Below are 19,321 nucleotides of genomic sequence, written 5' to 3'. Positions count from 1 at the left end.
GTTTCAAAAAAAAAATAAAAAATTTATGGGGAAAATTTTTTTTTTTTTTTTTTTTTTTTTTTTTTTTTTGCTCATCTGAATTTTTTCTCAAAAATGATTCATCTTAGCAAAATTTACAGATATGTACGAGGAAAATTTAAAATAGTATCACCCAACATTCAGTACCTCTATTTCAATTTCTCCCTTTTTCGGACAAAATCATGAGATTTCATAAAATTCATATCATTTCAACTCTCTTCTGCATAGCTTCAATAAAATTCTAATATGACAGACCTTGAGTATATTAATATTAATAGGCATATTATCTGTCATTTGAAATAGCATGAGAACCTTTGCAGAGTCACCGCTTTATATGAATTTTACAACTTGTCATTGCGAACAAAAAAAGTAAAAATGACCGCGTATTACCATATTATGTTATATGAAGATGCCTTCAACGTCTTCAGTATGTTGTCACATATATCCACCAGACACTGTGGCAGCACTAGCGAGATTTGTGTCAGTCATTCGCGAAACAAGAGATGCTCTTGGCGAGACACAATGAAACAAAAATCCTGTGCCATCAATGATCTTAGGTATCACGTATCAGCTTATCATGCGAGCTTGATAGCTGCCACGGCTTCCATTGAGAGCAGATTAGCTACTTAGAGCCGTCATAGCAATGACATTGAACATTTTCCTCTCGGCAGCTCTTGACTTCCAATTTGCAATGTCATTCTGCCGTTACATGTGAAGATCCCGGAGGTCAGAGAGGACATAACACAAGTGTGTTAGCAAAGCCAGTAATGTTGGCCATAGGCTAATGAATCTGAGGAATGCATCTTTGTAACACCAACTTGGCTATCTTCAGAATTCCATTTCTTATTTCTTTACAACCAAAGTCTATCCCTAATATCATATGGTTTATTATTTGTTCAGATATGACTTTTTTTATAATGCAGGAGTAAAGGGACTTTTCAGTCTCATTCTGCCAGGATAAACAACGTTCTATTCTATTCCAATAGCATTGTGAATAAGTTGGTCATATTTGAAAAACTTTTGGTCATAATCAACCGACGTGCTGACCCATGATGTAAACATGACGGTGGTTTATATTGACGTTCATATCATCATAAATCCGACAGGATTATACGCCCCAGATATCACGACCAAACAATAGACAATGAGCGACTGACCTATGAAAATCCTATCATCATAATTATTATTGAGATATTTGAATAAACTTGGTCATCAACAGTTCATGGTGTAATATTGATATTTCGATTCGTTGTACACATAAATACTCCAACACATTAGGATGCAAAACAACATAAAAATGGTTAGGTACAATGATTCTTCCACTACCATGGCAGACCAAGACGTAAATTTTCGTAAATACAACAGTATTATCAAATATAGGCAGCACGAAAAAGAGAATCAAATTCAACTCCAAATAACAACTCGCATGGAAAATTTTAAATTCGGCGAACAAGCCCAAAAGGGCATCATCAAACACGTATTCTAGTTGATTGAGAACTCGGAAGCAATATTATCGGCGAATGTGAATATTGATTCCATCAAAACATCAGATACACGATACCGTCAATCATGACTAGGATATAGCCGCCAATCATTCATACACACCACCTTTATGTCTCTCCGGGATATATTAAGATCATACCTGAAGAAGTCTCCGTGGATTATATGCAATTTCATTATAATATCAACTTTTTTTTTCATCCATGAACACGTATCATGATGAAGCATTTATTAAAGCACCGTATTCGATATAGCATGCACATATTTTCTGCATGCACCAATGGTGCCCTATGAAATGATAAAAAACAAATAATAATAAAAATGTTTCCAGTGTTATGATATTTCCTTCTGTTTCTGCGGGAAAAAGTGAATGAACTCTGTTCACAGGTTAACCATGTTTAACCAAGAGGAGAAGATGTCATCTCTAAAATTTCTCAAGTACTATAAAAATTAAACTTGTTTCCAAAGTGGGAAACGTTGTTTGAACGACACTTAAGGTTCCGTGTAAACTGTAAATAGAGTCAATTATTATTGCTGTTGAAACAAAGAAAAGACTACGGTGAGGTCTCGTCCAAATAACTAGGCCTAGCTTTGGACGTTCTAGTGACCTGCCTACTTAGATAACTGAAAGACCTGCAACTCCAAAGTCTTAGCTTCAATAAGTTTAGTAGTGAAACCGAAATAAACGGGCTGTTTCTGGCCATAATACACGGTTACGTTTAAAAAAGTCATCATAATTATGTAGGTGCTGAAAGCGAATCCCAAATTCAATGAAGCGAGTACATCTTGGAATTCAAGAAATCACAAACAGGAAAACACTTTCCCATAGAAACAGAACATATTTGATTCTTCCATTGCCTTTTGAAACCATTGTATTTTACGCCATATGGACGGAAAAACAAACTCAGAGCAGGAACACGTGCTTCAATTATTCGTACAATTAGTAAATTCTCCTGATGTACTTGAGGCCACTATGGACGATAATGTGGATAGTGACAATCACATGTGAACAATAGAAACACACAGGACACGAATCACCAAATATATTTGAGCTCACCAATTATTGGTATTGTTAGAAGTAGTTCAATGGAAACGACAGCCGAATATAGAGTGGTTGTGGAACCACGTGAGATGTACTTTTACTTAGGGAGTAAGGACCTTGGGACCGTTGGGTTTGTTTTAATTACCCACTTGGTATGATTATACCTTGGTTCTCAAGTTTCAGGTCATTTGCTGGCTCACATTGGGTCACGCATTTCCTGTATTCTCCTTCACTATTCCTAGTTTGATGAGAACTTAACGCTACACATGATGTTTTCAATAGTTTTTCTCTCCCACAGAGGATTGAGTAAACGCAGAAAGTATCCATTTATGTGGTCCAAAATATTGTGTGCATTGAGAAAGAACTATTGTATCTTGTCCTGACTCATGTAATCAAGTTATTTCTACCTTCTACGTACCAACATAATCCAAGACCAAATCTTGATCCCTAGCCACCTAGCCAGTCGACTTGATCAAGGTCAAGAGGTTATTAGGATTATAAAAATTGGATCATCAACCCCCTAAGATACCACAGATTATTCAAATGATGTATTCAATATGATAGACAGCACAGGTGTACCCATCATTTGTTTCCACTGACAGGAAGAATGCAGGCACTGTTTGTTTTTTTTTTTTTTTTTTTTTTTTTTTTTTTTTTTTTTTTTTTTTTTTTTTGTGTTGCGAATACAATACACGTGAAGAGGCCTAAGTTATTTTGAATTAAGGTAAATTAAGAATTCCAAAATTTTGATTGGAAAAGAGAAGAATTTTTAAATTACCAGGCAAGAAATATCAATTTTTCCTCCTTTATATCAAGAACTACCTATTATTTTTGCAGTGGCAAAATTTGTTTCCGTTAGTCATTTAAATAAAACTTATTACGATGAAATTTCGAGTTATGATAACTATTATTAAGAAGCCAAGGTTTCGTAACTAATGTGGGTAACTGGCAACTGGGCGTGATACCTTTCGGAGTATAGACTTCTCCCGCCGGTCATTCTGTGGTAACACCTAGCACAAGCCATGCAAATATTTCAGCGAATTTCTAATTCTTTTTTTTTTAAAGAGGTTTGACAGAGGGAACTGTCTAATTCTGGAAATGAGATTCCAACATGAGCTGTGAAGTTGTTAATGTGAAATTACAGGGTAGAAATTAACACCAGTAGGTATTTATAACTTTATCATTACGATAAAGTTATAAATACCTACATATCAAATTACTGTACATGACTATCTAATAAAATTATGTCTATTTTTGTATCTTGGACAACATAAGCATTTCCTTCAAAGAGTTCATTCACTTCTGGAAATTCTGGCCCTATGAATTTCAAATTGGTGGCCGAAGGTAGCTTCAATTTTAAATAACTTGAATCTAAATTATTGCGAACGTGCACAATAATTTAAATTTTGATAGCGCAATTTTCATTGGATTAATTGTGTATTTCGATATAGGAATTTAAAATATCATTATTTTTCGTGTTCTAATATCACCTGTGTTTTTTGCTCTTCGGGAACCAAATTTAGCATTCCTTTTCAATGTTCCGAAAAATCTTGGGAGATGGGTTTTTTTATAACAAAAACATTTTTCAGAATATCCACGTCTACTTGTTTAAAATCCTAAATTAAATAACTTCGCCGCCAGATCGCACTGTTTTGGTGACGAAACCGATGAAGCATTTTCTCGTGCACATACCCGTTATTTTATTTCAGATGCCTTACCATTGGCCAAAGCACGTTTACTATACACCTGTAGATATTCTCTTGCGTAAATTAAATAACTTCGCCGCCAGATCGCACTGTTTTGGTGACGAAACCCATGAAGCATTTTCTCGTGCACATACCCGTTATTTCATTTTAGATGCCTTAACATTGGCCAAAGCACGTTTACTATACACCTGTAGATATTCTCTAGTACCTACTTCCTATTGCAGGAAGTAACCCAGAGCACTAATGATTGATATATTCACACTTAGCGTGCGTGCATTAATTTGTTATCAAGTAAACAAGACCAGCTTCTCATAATCAACATTAAAAATCTTATACTCCATTACAGACAAACTAGGTCACAATTTTATTGGACTTGCAAGATCGATCTAGCGAATAACTTTAGAATGAACACAGATTAGCAGGTAATTTTATTTGTTCATTAGTTTGCCATTAAATTTTATGGCTTTCTTAGTGGTCTGTAAGATTAATTTATTGCGGTGTAGTAAATCCCCGTACTAATAATTTCCCAACTAAAAACTTCTCTTATCGGTGTTTTCTTTCGATCAAACGCTTCTCGAGCAATAACAAGACATTTTGTATTGCTTCTTTGGATATAAAGAGGGGTCTTTAACTTTTAGAACTATAATATCAACAGTTCATGGTGTAATATTGATATTTCGATTCGTTGTACACATAAATACTCCAACACATTAGGATGCAAAACAACATAAAAATGAATCTAGGTACAATAATTCTTCCACTACCATGGCAGACCAAGACGTAAATTTTCGTAAATATAACAATATTATCAAATATAGGCAGCACGAGAAAGAGAATCAAATTCAACTCCAAATAACAACTCGAATGGAAAATTTTAAATTCGGCGAACAAGCCTAAAAGGGCATCAGCAAACACATATTCTAATTGATTGAGAACTCGGAAGCAATATTATCGGCGAATGTGAATATTGATTCCATCAAAACATCAGATACACGATACCGTCAATCATGACTAGGATATAGCCGCCAATCATTCATACACACCACCTTTATGTCTCTCCGGGATATATTAAGATCATACCTGAAGAAGTCTCCGTGGATTATATGCAATTTCATTATAATATCAACTTTTTTTTTCATCCATGAACACGTATCATGATGAAGCATTTATTAAAGCACCGTATTCGATATAGCATGCACATATTTTCTGCATGCACCAATGGTGCCCTATGAAATGATACTTGACAATATTGGCATAGATCTGTCTGGTAGAAGCATGTAAACAATGTTTCAGTATCTCACAATAAAGAAGAATCCTTGTACTTGGTCTCCAAAGGTCGTAGGATCGAGGACATAACAAGGTCAGAGAAGTATTTACTTTGCATGTTATTTGCAATAATCAATTTCTCCCATGATGACCGGAAGACCTAGGCTCGAGATGAGAAGTACTTGCACTTTGTACCTTGCTGGTAAATTTATAGCATTCTCGCGTATCGATATGACCCAAAATACTACTTCAAGGTTTGCTCATATCGGTTGCCAGTTGCCTGTTTCTGCTTTCTGACTGTTTCTGCACGCCAAGTTTATACAGGGTGAGACCACCAATGGTACGCACGGTATAGGGTGTCAGGATCCTCCAATTACACGTGACGCTGAAATAGAAATTCAAGTTCAAAAAGTGAATTTATTTCTCAGCACATATGTCGATCACCCTTGCTACTTGTACATGACGACATTGAGCCTTAATTCCTTACTAATGATGGTATTGATTGAAATTGTTTCAGGAGGATAGGACGTTTCATACCGGAGGATATTTGGGAACCAAAAGGGAGGGATCAAACTAGGAAGAAAGGTAAGTGAATAATAATAATAATAATAATAATAATAATAATAATGGTCTAAAAATTGGAAGAACATCTAAATACCATAAAAAAATAATACCATTCTTCCTTATCATAATTATGCCTTGAAAAAGAGCAGAATTCAAATGACAGAGTTATATGCACCTTAATAATACATACGAGTATATTAATTAAATAATTCATTTACAACTTAGGTAAATACATAATATCATTGTAATTTTTCTATCAATGTCCTACACAAGCCTTGAGCTTATAGGACAGTGATATACTACTATCAATGATGTTGAAATGTCACATGTTAAAAAATAAATATATATACCTATGTTGGTAACTAAAAAAAAAAAAACAAAAAAAAAATACCAAAACAAGTATAAGAATACAGATATTCACTTAGTTTTCCTTGGACTAATGGGACTCGGACTGCCCGTTCATCCAGATCCTAACTAATCGCAGGTGTATAAATAAGGTAAATCTTTACCTACTACAACTGTAAAGTAGAACTGAATAGCTTAATGGTTATCTTGCCCGAATAGAACTAACAGGACTCTGCAGACTCTACACTCCTTTGGAAGTCGGGTCACAAGCTTTTCCAAGGGCTGTCTCGGCCACGATAAGTAACCCCTGCTTGTTAGATGTGATATAAGTCAAGTATCAACAGTGCAGTTGCTTATTGGTTTCATGACCGAGTAGACTGCGGTTCGAATGCCAGCAGCTAAATAAAATAATTGAGACAGGGGAAGACCATTTGTGAGATTAAGTTCAATCAAATTGATTCCTTTTTCTCTACTCGTATTAAAGCTTCAGCTTTTAAAACACAATTTTGAAGCCAGTAAAGGGTGCCGATGCTGGACATAATATTGTTGCCCATCACACACGGCACATGATAATGGTGAATAGATCTTAGAAACGGTACCTCGGCTCTACGTAGATAATATGTAAAGGAGTTGGGGAATCGATCCATGACCACACGAGACCCGACTCTATCAATGATTGCACTACACTTAGCATTATACCTACAGCAGCTTGAGCAATACTGTGACTATATCAGGGCAGTAATACAGCATAATATCATGTGTTAGGAAACGATGAAGATAGGTTAGCAGAGTCTGTATGCGGGCTCGCGTATGAGTGGAAATTATCTGCAGACTTAATAGATGGAGGATGGGTTATGTGAAACCCATTGAAACAAAATGGTAGGTATATTCATTTTCTACGGTGAAAAGTCGGGTGAATGACACTCGCGGATTGACAAAGAGTTCAGTTTTGCAATAGGTGCAATTATACCGTGCATTGTATAAGTAAACGCTGGTTTGCGATAGCTAACAGGTATTTATGCATAGTTCAAAGAATGGACGTTTACAGGCATTGAGCTGGTAAATGAAAATATGGTCCCTACTCTTGACACATCCACCAACAACTTCCGTTTATGTGGTCGAATTCAAACAAAAGAGAATAGAATTAAATGCTAATCCGTGTCCTGCTTACCAGGCAAACGCTGCACTGTTTGAAATAGATCACTGTAAATTTCCAGGATCATGCATGTGACGCAGATCCTTCAAATCTAGGTATGAGATCCATTTTCTTTTTTGTTTCATTCTAACGGAATCAGGAACACTTGAAAGTTTTCAAATACTTTCACACAGTCATCATCCATAGCTGTCAATGTCGAATTGTCGACAAAGCTATCCTCCGCAATATGTTGAAGCGGCATGTATGAACGATACGTTACAACGGAATTTGAAACAATGATGAATAACGCCGAAAAGTTCAGCCAGACCAGTAAAAGAGGCATTGTTTTTGGACTCCACCATATAAAGTTACTTGTAATGAGAATTTCAGATCTTTTGTAATGAACACACTGATGATACTGCTGCTGATGATGATGTACATGATAATGTGTCTGAAGAAACAATGGCCAGATGAAGAAGAAGGAACTCAATCAAATAATTGAGTTTCAAATTGAGCACGAGAGTTGGAAATGATCCGCTCATCACGATTAAGAGGCACAGAGGCATCTGCCAGTCAACAATTCAACGTTCCATTACGTTCGACTTTCAAACGCATGGTGGTAATGGCAAGGATTGTGATGAGAAGAGTAGGTCAAGATTTTTTACAGTTGGGAGAAAAAACAGGCTGAAAAAAATCGCCAAATGTTCATTCATATTTCATGAGATGGTAATGACAGATTTCATGTTCAGAAAATCCCCTGTTTGAGGAGAAAAATATAAGAAAAAAGTTAAATTTCACAATTTCACACGGTATTGACCAACATTATAGCTAGATATAATGAAAATTCCCCGCTTAGGTGAGAAGTTCAAAGTTGTCTGTTCGACCAGTTGATTTCTGCACAATACTCTTAACTGAGTTAACAACCAGAGAAAGAGTTAATTAAATCGTCTCTATGAACAGAACAAAATCGTTTTAATTATTCTACAATAGAGATAATAGTAATTAATATTACAATCTACTCAAAGAATTTGTGCAAGATTATCGGGCAAGTTTATCACGAACTTAAAATTTAAGAAAAGGAAGGAGAAAGTAAAAACAACTTTTTCTTTTATTTAAATTTTCTGTGCAAAAAGTTAACACCTTGTGAAGAAATACAAAACCGATGTCACACCGACAGTAAAAGAGAACATAACACTTTTATTATATCCCTAAGTAGGAGCTATAACGTTTTTACTGCCTCAATAAAATTCAAAACATGTAAATTAATTTATACTTTATCTCCTAACCGTTCAGGAGAATACGGAAATTTCTTCGTTTTTCCTTTGATTAGACTGAGTTAATGCGATAATAGCCACATATCCTGTAACGTTAAAAGGCATGAAACCTTATCCCCTAACGCAAAATCCGCATCTATTCCCCACCAAGTTTTAATTAAGCTTTTAATTCTTCATACATGGAATGCTATTAATATGTTCACCAGTACAGTGTATCGCAGTAGTACCACCATACTCCTACTAAGTCACTACCTACTGGCAATAAAGATTATGTCTCAATTTTATTAACTCTATGTCTGCGTTTACAAGTATGGGTGTGTATGACAGTAGAGTGTTTATGAAGAACACAAGCACTTTATTATCAATATCAAAACTATGAGGGAAGATGTTCCGTGGTTTTTATTGGGTTTTCATTAGATACTTTATTTTCATTACCTGTATTTCCATTGCGATAAGATGTTCACATTATGGTTAGTGCTGTTAGTAGAGTATAATCTTCAACTTGCCGTCTGGTAATAATGGTGCAGACCAATGATTGTTTATTGCTTTGTCAGGATTTATATTGAGTTTCTAATATCTTTTTGTTTCTTGTCTACATGGCTTGTATTTTTTTGGTTTCTCTAGAAAAAGGAGGAGATCGTAACTCGTTCATCAAACACAAGATTTTTTTATAGATGCAATCCATAGTTCCATAAACACATCCGCTCTGTTCCAGGTCTTACTGGTTGCGAATGGCTGTTATTAGTTGTTTTAATTGTCAGTTTTAATGAATCCACGTAACGCAACATACGTTAAAATTGAATTTCCCAAACTCCCTCGCTTTCAGTTCAAGAAACTATGGTGCGAGACACACTATTGTAGTTGTAGACATTAGACGGAAGGGCCTCGTCCTTAGTCCTGAAGTTGTAATTGATTTTTATAACGTGGGATTGTTTCGAATCATAACAAAGCCATAATACCAACAACCGTTGCCATCATAAAAATTAACAGTCGTAATTAAAATCTATAACCAACACAAGTCATTATAACTGAGTTGCAAAAACTAAGTACCTTGATAGTACTATCATAGTGTTTTGTCTGTCGGTTCTTGATCCACATAAATACACTGTGAATGTTAAATTGCTATAAAAACATATTTCCCTGTATTATCTTGACAATATGGTCATTGAATGTTTTTCTTCTGTTCTTCAGTTTTTAATTTCCTTCACCTTAGTCCTGAAGTTGTAATTGATTTTTATAACGTGGGATTGTTTCGAATCATAACAAAGCCATAATACCAACAACCGTTGCCATCATAAAAATTAACAGTCGTAATTAAAATCTATAACCAACACAAGTCATTATAACTGAGTTGCAAAAACTAAGTACCTTGATAGTACTATCATAGTGTTTTGTCTGTCGGTTCTTGATCCACATAAATACACTGTGAATGTTAAATTGCTATAAAAACATATTTCCCTGTATTATCTTGACAATATGGTCATTGAATGTTTTTCTTCTGTTCTTCAGTTTTTAATTTCCTTCAAGTCTAATTTCCTCGCTATTTGACTGCACTAGGGTTATGTTGTTTTTTATGGTCAAACTGTCAAAATATTTGCTAAATAGAATTCAAATTGAATTCTAATAAGGAAAATGTCGCATTAAAACGTTAGGCTTAATAAAATCTATCTTGAACCAGTTTATATGTTAATAAATAAACAAATTCTAGGCGTGCTTATGTAAATTTCTGACCTGCTTTTTATAAACTCCTTTAAAAGAGAACACACTTTAGAATAATTCCTTATTTTTGCAACGAACTAGGTACCTATGTACCTACTAGGTCACACTTTGACCTATAAATTGATCAATAAAGGATCTTATCTTAGGATACATATTTATGAAATTGATACACATGAAATGGGCTTTCGAAATCAACATACGAGTAACGAACCGCATCCACTAATATTGCTACAAGTGACACATTCACTAATATTGGTGCAAATATCGCATCCACTAATATTGTTCCAAGTAACACATTCACTAATATTGCTACAAGTGGCACAATCACTAATATTGTTACAAATGAAACATCCACTAATGTTGGTAAAAGTGACACATCCAATAACAACAATGTTTACTTTAACTTGAGAATGAGAATATTTGATGATTTGAAACCAGACATGGTATGTAGGAGTTCGTATTCAATTCACCCAAGAGAATATCATGATTCATGAACTTCAAAGCTAATAAAAGTTTACGATGAATTGAGTAATCAATATGAAGATGGTTGGAGTTTCTGCCCAGGCTAGGTTCTAGGTGGTTTTATGATTTGTAGTGTAATTATATTGCAATTCATACAGAAATACTTGTTCATACGGCCGTTCAACTAGACGTTCCCACGTGTAATATGGTATCAGGGAAACGTCCATCATCAGAGCAACGTCTTCTTATGGCACCACATTTCTTCCAGCACTCAGCAAAACTGAGGAAAATGTGGAACAGACTAGAAAATTACATAATCCTAGGACTAAGTACTACTGTAAAATAATGGAAAGTAGGTAATAAAGAGAAAGAGAGGGTAGGTCCAGGGAAACGTCCATCATCAGAGCAACGTCTTCTTATGGCACCACATTTCTTCCAGCACTCAGCAAAACTGAGGAAAATGTGGAACAGGCTAAAAAATTACATAATCCTAGGACTAAGTACTACTGTAAAATAATGGAAAGTAGGTAATAAAGAGAAAGGGAGGGTAGGTTGGGGAAAATTTGTTCAGGACCAAGATCTGATACCTAAAGAGTCTGAATCTGAAGACAAAAACATAAACAACCATTAGTTCGACCTTAACCTTACTAAGATAACTAACAGTATTGCAACTCTAATTTATTCTAATCAAAAATAGATTTACTCAGATACATTACGGGGAAAATTTGTTCAGGACCAAGATCTGATACCTAAAGAGTCTGAATCTGAAGACAAAAACATAAACAACCATTAGTTCGACCTTAAACTTACTAAGATAACTAACAGTGTTGCAACTCTAATTTATTCTAATCAAAAATAGATTTACTCGGATACATTATTATCAGAAGATAAATGGTATCTTCTCAGGTCTCGAGATCTATTCAATTATTCAACTTTAATCGACCTTTTTATTACTTCAATGTCTTCAATAAATTATTTTCCTGGTGAAACTTCTTTTCTGGTTGAAATTTGAGGAATAGTTGTGATTTTTTATTACTTCAATGTCTTCAATAAATTATTTTCCTGGTGAAACTTCTTTTCTGGTTGAAATTTGAGGAATAGTTGTGATTGAAAATTAGGTTTAGAGGAGCATCCTGCTTATTTTGATATTTTGATTAGGGAAAATAACAGGAAATAAAAAAACCTCTCGGTTCTTCGGTTATTCTCGCTGTTATTTGACTGAATAAAAGCCACTGTGATTATTCTTGCTTCGTAAGACTTTATTGCCGAAAATAAAGCTCAGAATGTGCATATTGTCTAATGGGAAATGGGACTAATGGGCGATTTTGTCATTGTTGATGCTTAAATTTATTACAAAATTACAAGAGGAAAAAATTTAGATGACCAGACGGAGTTGAAGGTATGACCAAAGTTCTATCGCTATCTTGTTTATTATTTGTGTAAAAAACCAATATCTTGTAAAATGTTGTTCTGCGTTATCATTATCAGTCCGAGCTCATTTGTAATTTACAAATAAGGTCGTGGTAGTCATGAAACATAAAAATGGGTTAATAAGACACAACATGCGGCAGATAAGGTCAGAATGGCTCGGGTTAATGGGTTAACACGTTAAGGAAATTTCTTTGTCATGAAGATCAGATTAAACAAAGCTTGAAAATAATTTAGTACAAGGGTCACTTTTGAATCTTGTTTCTCATTTACATCTGTAAACATTGAAGCAGGGTTCTTTACATTGAGGCAAGGGTTTATTTGGAGTTGAGATTTGTTGATTTTGGACTCGGTTTAGTAGACCAGTTGGAGTTCCTTTCAACAGGTTTCTTAATTGCCTCTCAAAGGGATCATGTTGTTTTGATGCCTTGTAAATAGGATCTACTATTATGAGGAGGTTTGTAGTGTTTGTGTACTTTTGTCTAATAATGTTTAAAAGATGTCTAGTTGTGTATGACCAAAAATAGACGATTTCAATAAATTCAATTTGGCAACCTCAACAGTCAAGAAGAACATCATTTACAAAAGCAGATCAATTAGTCTCTCTTAACAGTATTTACCAATTAGTGCAACCCAAGTGTAATTCTTCAGTTGCTTGCATTTTCGTTACCTCATCACTTTTTTTCGTTCATTACCCCTTGATGTCAAAGTTTGCCATTGACATTGCCCACAATGCCAGATGGAATGACACAACAATTTCCATACAACTTGAACGTGTGTGCAAAAAAACCTAAAGTGTGTGGGTGTAGCTATTGCCTCGCACTGCACCAATGTGTACACTGTTGTCCTCTGACATGTGGTCATCATTTACTGTCAACAAATATTGAGCTTAGAGCCATGACAGATTTGCCTGTATGCAGATGATGAATCTTAATTTTATTTTAAGGTTTAAGCTGCAATTGCATAAAACACGACTCTGTTTTCCACAATATGGATTGAATAGTTTGAACTGTCATTTCTGTTTTGACTGAAAGTACACATTAATTGAAAATATGTATTCAAAGCTTTTCAAGTTTAACATTTGACAAAATCATCACAATAGCTACTCGTTAATGCCAACATAGCGAACTTTCTATGTGTTCCAATGCCAATGCGGCAATATTTAAATCAAATCGTTCAACACTGAGCAGAGAAATACTGCAATGTATGTCAGTAGTATTGAATAAGAACATGACCATAATCTGACAGGACACAAGAACTGTAACACTGTGAGGATTCTATTGTTTGCATTCCGATAAACCGCAACTGTCCGAAAAAAATATACTGACATTAGTTTTGGTACCGAATATGAAACACTTATTGTAACTGTTGTGGAAAATATGTGAACTGCTTCGTTGATCGATCATCAAATCAGGGCACTAGGGTTATGTTGTTTTTTATGGTCAAACTGTCAAAATATTTGCTAAATAGAATTCAAATTGAATTCTAATAAGGAAAATGTCGTATTAAAACGTTAGGCTTAATAAAATCTATCTTGAACCAGTTTATATGTTAATAAATAAACATTAATTGATGTGAAGTTCAATTAATATTCACTTGCTCAGGTTTTTCAGTTTTAATTCTGGGCGTGCTTATGTAAATTTCTGACCTGCTATTTAAATACTCCTTTAAAAGAGAAAGAGAACACACTTTAGAATAATTCCTTATTTTTGCAACGAACTAGGTACCTATGTACCTACTAGTACTAGGTCACACTTTGACCTATAAATTGATCAATAAAGGATGTTATCTTAGCATACATATTTATGAAATTGATACACATAAAATGGGCTTTCGAAATCAACATACGAGTAACGAACCGCATCCACTAATATTGCTACAAGTGACACATTCACTAATATTGGTGCAAATATCGCATCCACTAATATTGTTCCAAGTAACACATTCACTAATATTGCTACAAGTGGCAAAATCACTAATATTGCTACAAGTGGCACAATCACTAATATTGTTACAAATGAAACATCCACCAATGTTGGTAAAAGTGACACATCCACTAACATTAATGTTTACTTTAACTTGAGAATGAGAATATTTGATGATTTGAAACCAGACATGGTATGTAGGAGTAAGTGACACATTCACTAATATTGGTGCAAATATCGCATCCACTAATATTGTTCCAAGTAACACATTCACTAATATTGCTACAAGTGGCACAATCACTAATATTGTTACAAATGAAACATCCACTAATGTTGGTAAAAGTGACACATCCAATAACAACAATGTTTACTTTAACTTGAGAATGAGAATATTTGATGATTTGAAACCAGACATGGTATGTAGGAGTTTGAATGTTAAATTGCTATAAAAACATATTTCCCTGTATTATCTTGACAATATGGTCATTGAATGTTTTTCTTCTGTTCTTCAGTTTTTTTAGTATCTCATTTTAATTAGATATACCTACGTTCCATTCAATAGTCTAATTTCCTCGCTATTTGACTGCACTAGGGTTATGTTGTTTTTTATGGTCAAACTGTCAAAATATTTGCTAAATAGAATTCAAATTGAATTCTAATAAGGAAAATGTCGCATTAAAACGTTAGGCTTAATAAAATCTATCTTGAACCAGTTTATATGTTAATAAATAAACAAATTCTAGGCGTGCTTATGTAAATTTCTGACCTGCTTTTTATAAACTCCTTTAAAAGAGAACACACTTTAGAATAATTCCTTATTTTTGCAACGAACTAGGTACCTATGTACCTACTAGGTCACACTTTGACCTATAAATTGATCAATAAAGGATCTTATCTTAGGATACATATTTATGAAATTGATACACATGTCAGACGGAAGCATTCCATTATACACAAGTGGTTTTCCGATAGTGGTAGAAATTCACACGACTACTCAGAATTTTCACAAGTTTCATTTACTGTATCAATAGATATTCAGACCACATCGTCCACTGTTCATCAGCAGATGATAGATCAACAGTCAAATAACAACAGGAATTTAGTGAAAACGCAAGATTAGTCATTCAAAGGCAAACAATTAAAATTAAGTTATTGTGGTCACCATTATCTACAGGAAACACTTTCTTTTAATCCTAATACTCTCGCCCTAACCTTTACTTCCTCAGAAGAAACACTTGCTATACTGAACACATCATCACGTCTCCCTATGAGAACCACGTTCCCAGACAATATATTCGCAAATAGCAATATAGGATAGTATAATACACTTCTCAGCACTCACTGCAGTATTAAAACACTATAAAGATAAAGTTCACAATCCGCACGTATTATGAGAGCATATCAGTACATCAGACATAATAAAAAACGACCTGGCGACTCACAAGACCTGACATTGATATGTAAATCAGAAGAAAGTAAATGCGGACATACACCACGCTAACCTAATAAAATAAATATAGACACAATGAAATTTATGTGCCCAGGCTAGTAAATTTGTGTGAGGTCATGATCATAAGATACACCAACGACACAAGTCCCGTTCATAGCGAAATATAGCATAATGCTTCATATACGTCTCGATTTCTTAGCGTAAACGCTAACCTAATAAAATAAATATAGACACAATGAAATTTATGTGCCCAGGCTAGTAAATTTGTGTGAGGTCATGATCATAAGATACATCAACGACACAAGTCCCGTTCATAGCGAAATATAGCATAATGCTTCATATACGTCTCGATTTCTTAGCGTAGTGCTTGATATACGTCTTGATCTGATGATATATCCTTGATCTACTAGAGTCAATAGTAAACATTGCCATGAGACCTTTCCTTCTAGATAAAAGTTTGCTGGATGTGAAAAGTTCTATGAGATGGATCCAATGAAATTGGACGTGCAATTGAAAAATAAGAGACAAAATTTAGGAAATGTAGGTATTCTAAAAGGTAAAATCCATTCAAATACAAAAGTCGAACAAATATTTCTTCTCAAAGTATGTTGAAAATGTTGTTAGTGTGAACACCAAATAATTATGCCTAAGTACTCGTAGTAGGTAGTTCAGCTAGGTCTCAAATCTCCAATAGTGAGATGGATCCAATGAAATTGGACGTGCAATTGAAAAATAAGAGACAAAATTTAGGAAATGTAGGTATTCTAAAAGGTAAAATCCATCCAAAGATACAAAAGTCGAACAAATAATTCTTCTCAAAGTATGTTGAAAATGTTGTTAGTGTGAACACGAAATAATTATGTCTAGGTACTCGTAGTAGGTAGTTCAGGTAGGTCTCAAATCTCCAAGAGGCAATATTGGTAAAATATATGATAGTACATAGAAAATCAAGGTGCTAAAAAATAGTAAACTAATACCATCCACTAAAGTGGTATCTATTTCTTCATCAGTTCTCGAAATCCGAGACCAAGTCAGATCATCTGAGCAATCATGAAAACATAAAATTTCTTGTGAGATTATTCATATAAAATGTATAGCTACATTAGTATTGGTAAAATATATGATAGTACATAGAAAATCAAGGTGCTAAAAAATAGTAAACTAATACCATCCACTAAAGTGGTATCTATTTCTTTATCAGTTCTCGAAATCCGAGACCAAGTCAGATCATCTGAGCCATCATGAAAACATAAAATTTCTTGTGAGATTATTCATAAAATGTATAGCTACATTAGCTACCGGTGAAACAAAGGAAAAAATCATAATTTAACTCATAATGTTAGAAAAACAATGGAAGATATAAGGAAAGCGGCAATTAATTTGCAACATTCCAGGCAAATATTCCTCGTGTCTACTGACCTAGTGCGGGTAATACGCAGGAAAGCGGCAATTAATTTGCAACATTCCAGGCAAATATTCCTCGTGTCTACTGACCTAGTGCGGGTAATACGCTTCTTGATGTTCTTGATGTTCTGGATGGTATGCAGACTACAGATTCTTTTCTCTCAATGCCTAATGAAATAATGTTATTAAATTACATGATATAGCATCATATGGAGGTATAATTACAAATGTAGCTCATTTACCTACACACTATGAACTTTACTATCAGGAATTCGTTAGGGGATCACAAAAATGTGTCGATATCCATAAGCCGTGCAGATATTTCTGCAAAAAAGTGGAATTCATTGATAACTATACGCTTTTAGAGGACGTTGGTAGCGTAGTCTTAATATCTCACATCCTCTTTAATTCAAACTACCAGGTGTTTCTGTAAATCTGTATGCTGCAGACTACAGATTCTTTTCTCTCAATGCCTAATGAAATAATGTTATTAAATTACATGATATAGCATCATATGGAGGTATAATTACACATGTAGCTCATTTACCTATACACTATGAACTGTACTATCAGGAATTCGTTATGGGATCACAAAAATGTGTCGATATCCATGAGCCGTGCAGATATTTCTGCAAAAAAAGTGGAATTCATTGATAACTATACGCTTTTAGAGGACGTTGTTAGCGTAGTCTTAATACCTATCTCACATCCTCTTTAATTCAAACTACCAGGTGTTTCTGTAAATCTGTATGTAACTATGTAACTATGCATTTTATATCTGTATGGGCTGATTGCGAATTATAATTTCTTCATTGAGCGCAAGTCGTTGTAATTGCAACAATATCTGGATCATCAGTGTACGAACGTGGTAATCCCAGCATACCAGGTTCTATACCTGGTAGTTCTTGGATCTAGTATGAGTATTCCACACGTCTGGTAATATGTGTTCCATATTATTATGGATCCTGCTCATGAACATTACAACATTCATAACTGTAACATGGCTCGAGCTCAGACGGAAGCATTCCATTATACACAAGTGGTTTTCCGATAGTGGTAGAAATTCACACGACTACTCAGAATTTTCACAAGTTTCATTTACTGTATCAATAGATATTCAGACCACATCGTCCACTGTTCATCAGCAGATGATAGATCAACAGTCAAATAACAACAGAAATTTAGTGAAAACGCAAGATTAGTCATTCAAAGGCAAACAATTAAAATTTAGTTATTGTGGTCACCATTATCTACAGGAAAGACTTTCTTTTAATCCTAATACTCTCGCCCTAACCTTTACTTCCTCAGAAGAAACACTTGCTATACTGAACACATCATCACGTCTCCCTATGAGAACCACGTTCCCAGACAATATATTCGCAAATAGCAATATAGGATAGTATAATACACTTCTCAGCACTCACTGCAGTATTAAAACACTATAAAGATAAAGTTCACAATCCGCACGTATTATGAGAGCATATCAGTACATCAGACATAATAAAAAACGACCTGGCGACTCACAAGACCTGACATTGATATGTAAATCAGAAGAAAGTAAATGCGGACATACACCACGCTAACCTAATAAAATAAATATAGACACAATGAAATTTATGTGCCCAGGCTAGTAAATTTGTGTGAGGTCATGATCATAAGATACACCAACGACACAAGTCCCGTTCATAGCGAAATATAGCATAATGCTTCATATACGTCTCGATTTCTTAGCGTAATGCTTGATATACGTCTTGATCTGATGATATATCCTTGATCTACTAGAGTCAATAGTAAACATTGCCATGAGACCTTTCCTTCTAGATAAAAGTTTGCTGGATGTGAAAAGTTCTATGAGATGGATCCAATGAAATTGGACGTGCAATTGAAAAATAAGAGACAAAATTTAGGAAATGTAGGTATTCTAAAAGGTAAAATCCATCCAAAGATACAAAAGTCGAACAAATAATTCTTCTCAAAGTATGTTGAAAATGTTGTTAGTGTGAACACGAAATAATTATGTCTAGGTACTCGTAGTAGGTAGTTCAGGTAGGTCTCAAATCTCCAAGAGGCAATGCAGCATTTC

The 19,321-nt window shown here is 34.5% G+C and overlaps 1 protein-coding gene across 2 annotated transcripts in view; it reads right to left on the bottom strand.

Moving 5' to 3' along the window:
* Positions 1–5,680: 5,680 nt before the first annotated feature.
* The window catches only part of LOC103513712 (autophagy-related protein 16-1-like), an 85,668-nt gene continuing 72,027 nt past the window's right edge, over positions 5,681–19,321 (bottom strand). The window contains exon 9 of one of the 2 annotated variants that reach the window (XM_026826835.1): positions 5,681–5,917. In XM_026826835.1, the coding sequence (XP_026682636.1) occupies positions 5,782–5,917 (136 nt within the window). In that variant the 3' untranslated portion in view covers positions 5,681–5,781. The remainder of the gene's footprint in view (positions 5,918–19,321) is intronic. The other variant, XM_017445925.2, reaches the window with a different exon arrangement.

Source organism: Diaphorina citri, unplaced genomic scaffold (genome assembly GCF_000475195.1).
Source record: "Diaphorina citri unplaced genomic scaffold, Diaci psyllid genome assembly version 1.1 scaffold1011, whole genome shotgun sequence".
In the NCBI taxonomy this organism is placed as follows: domain Eukaryota; kingdom Metazoa; phylum Arthropoda; class Insecta; order Hemiptera; family Psyllidae; genus Diaphorina; species Diaphorina citri.
This window is presented reverse-complemented; position numbering and strand designations above follow the sequence as displayed.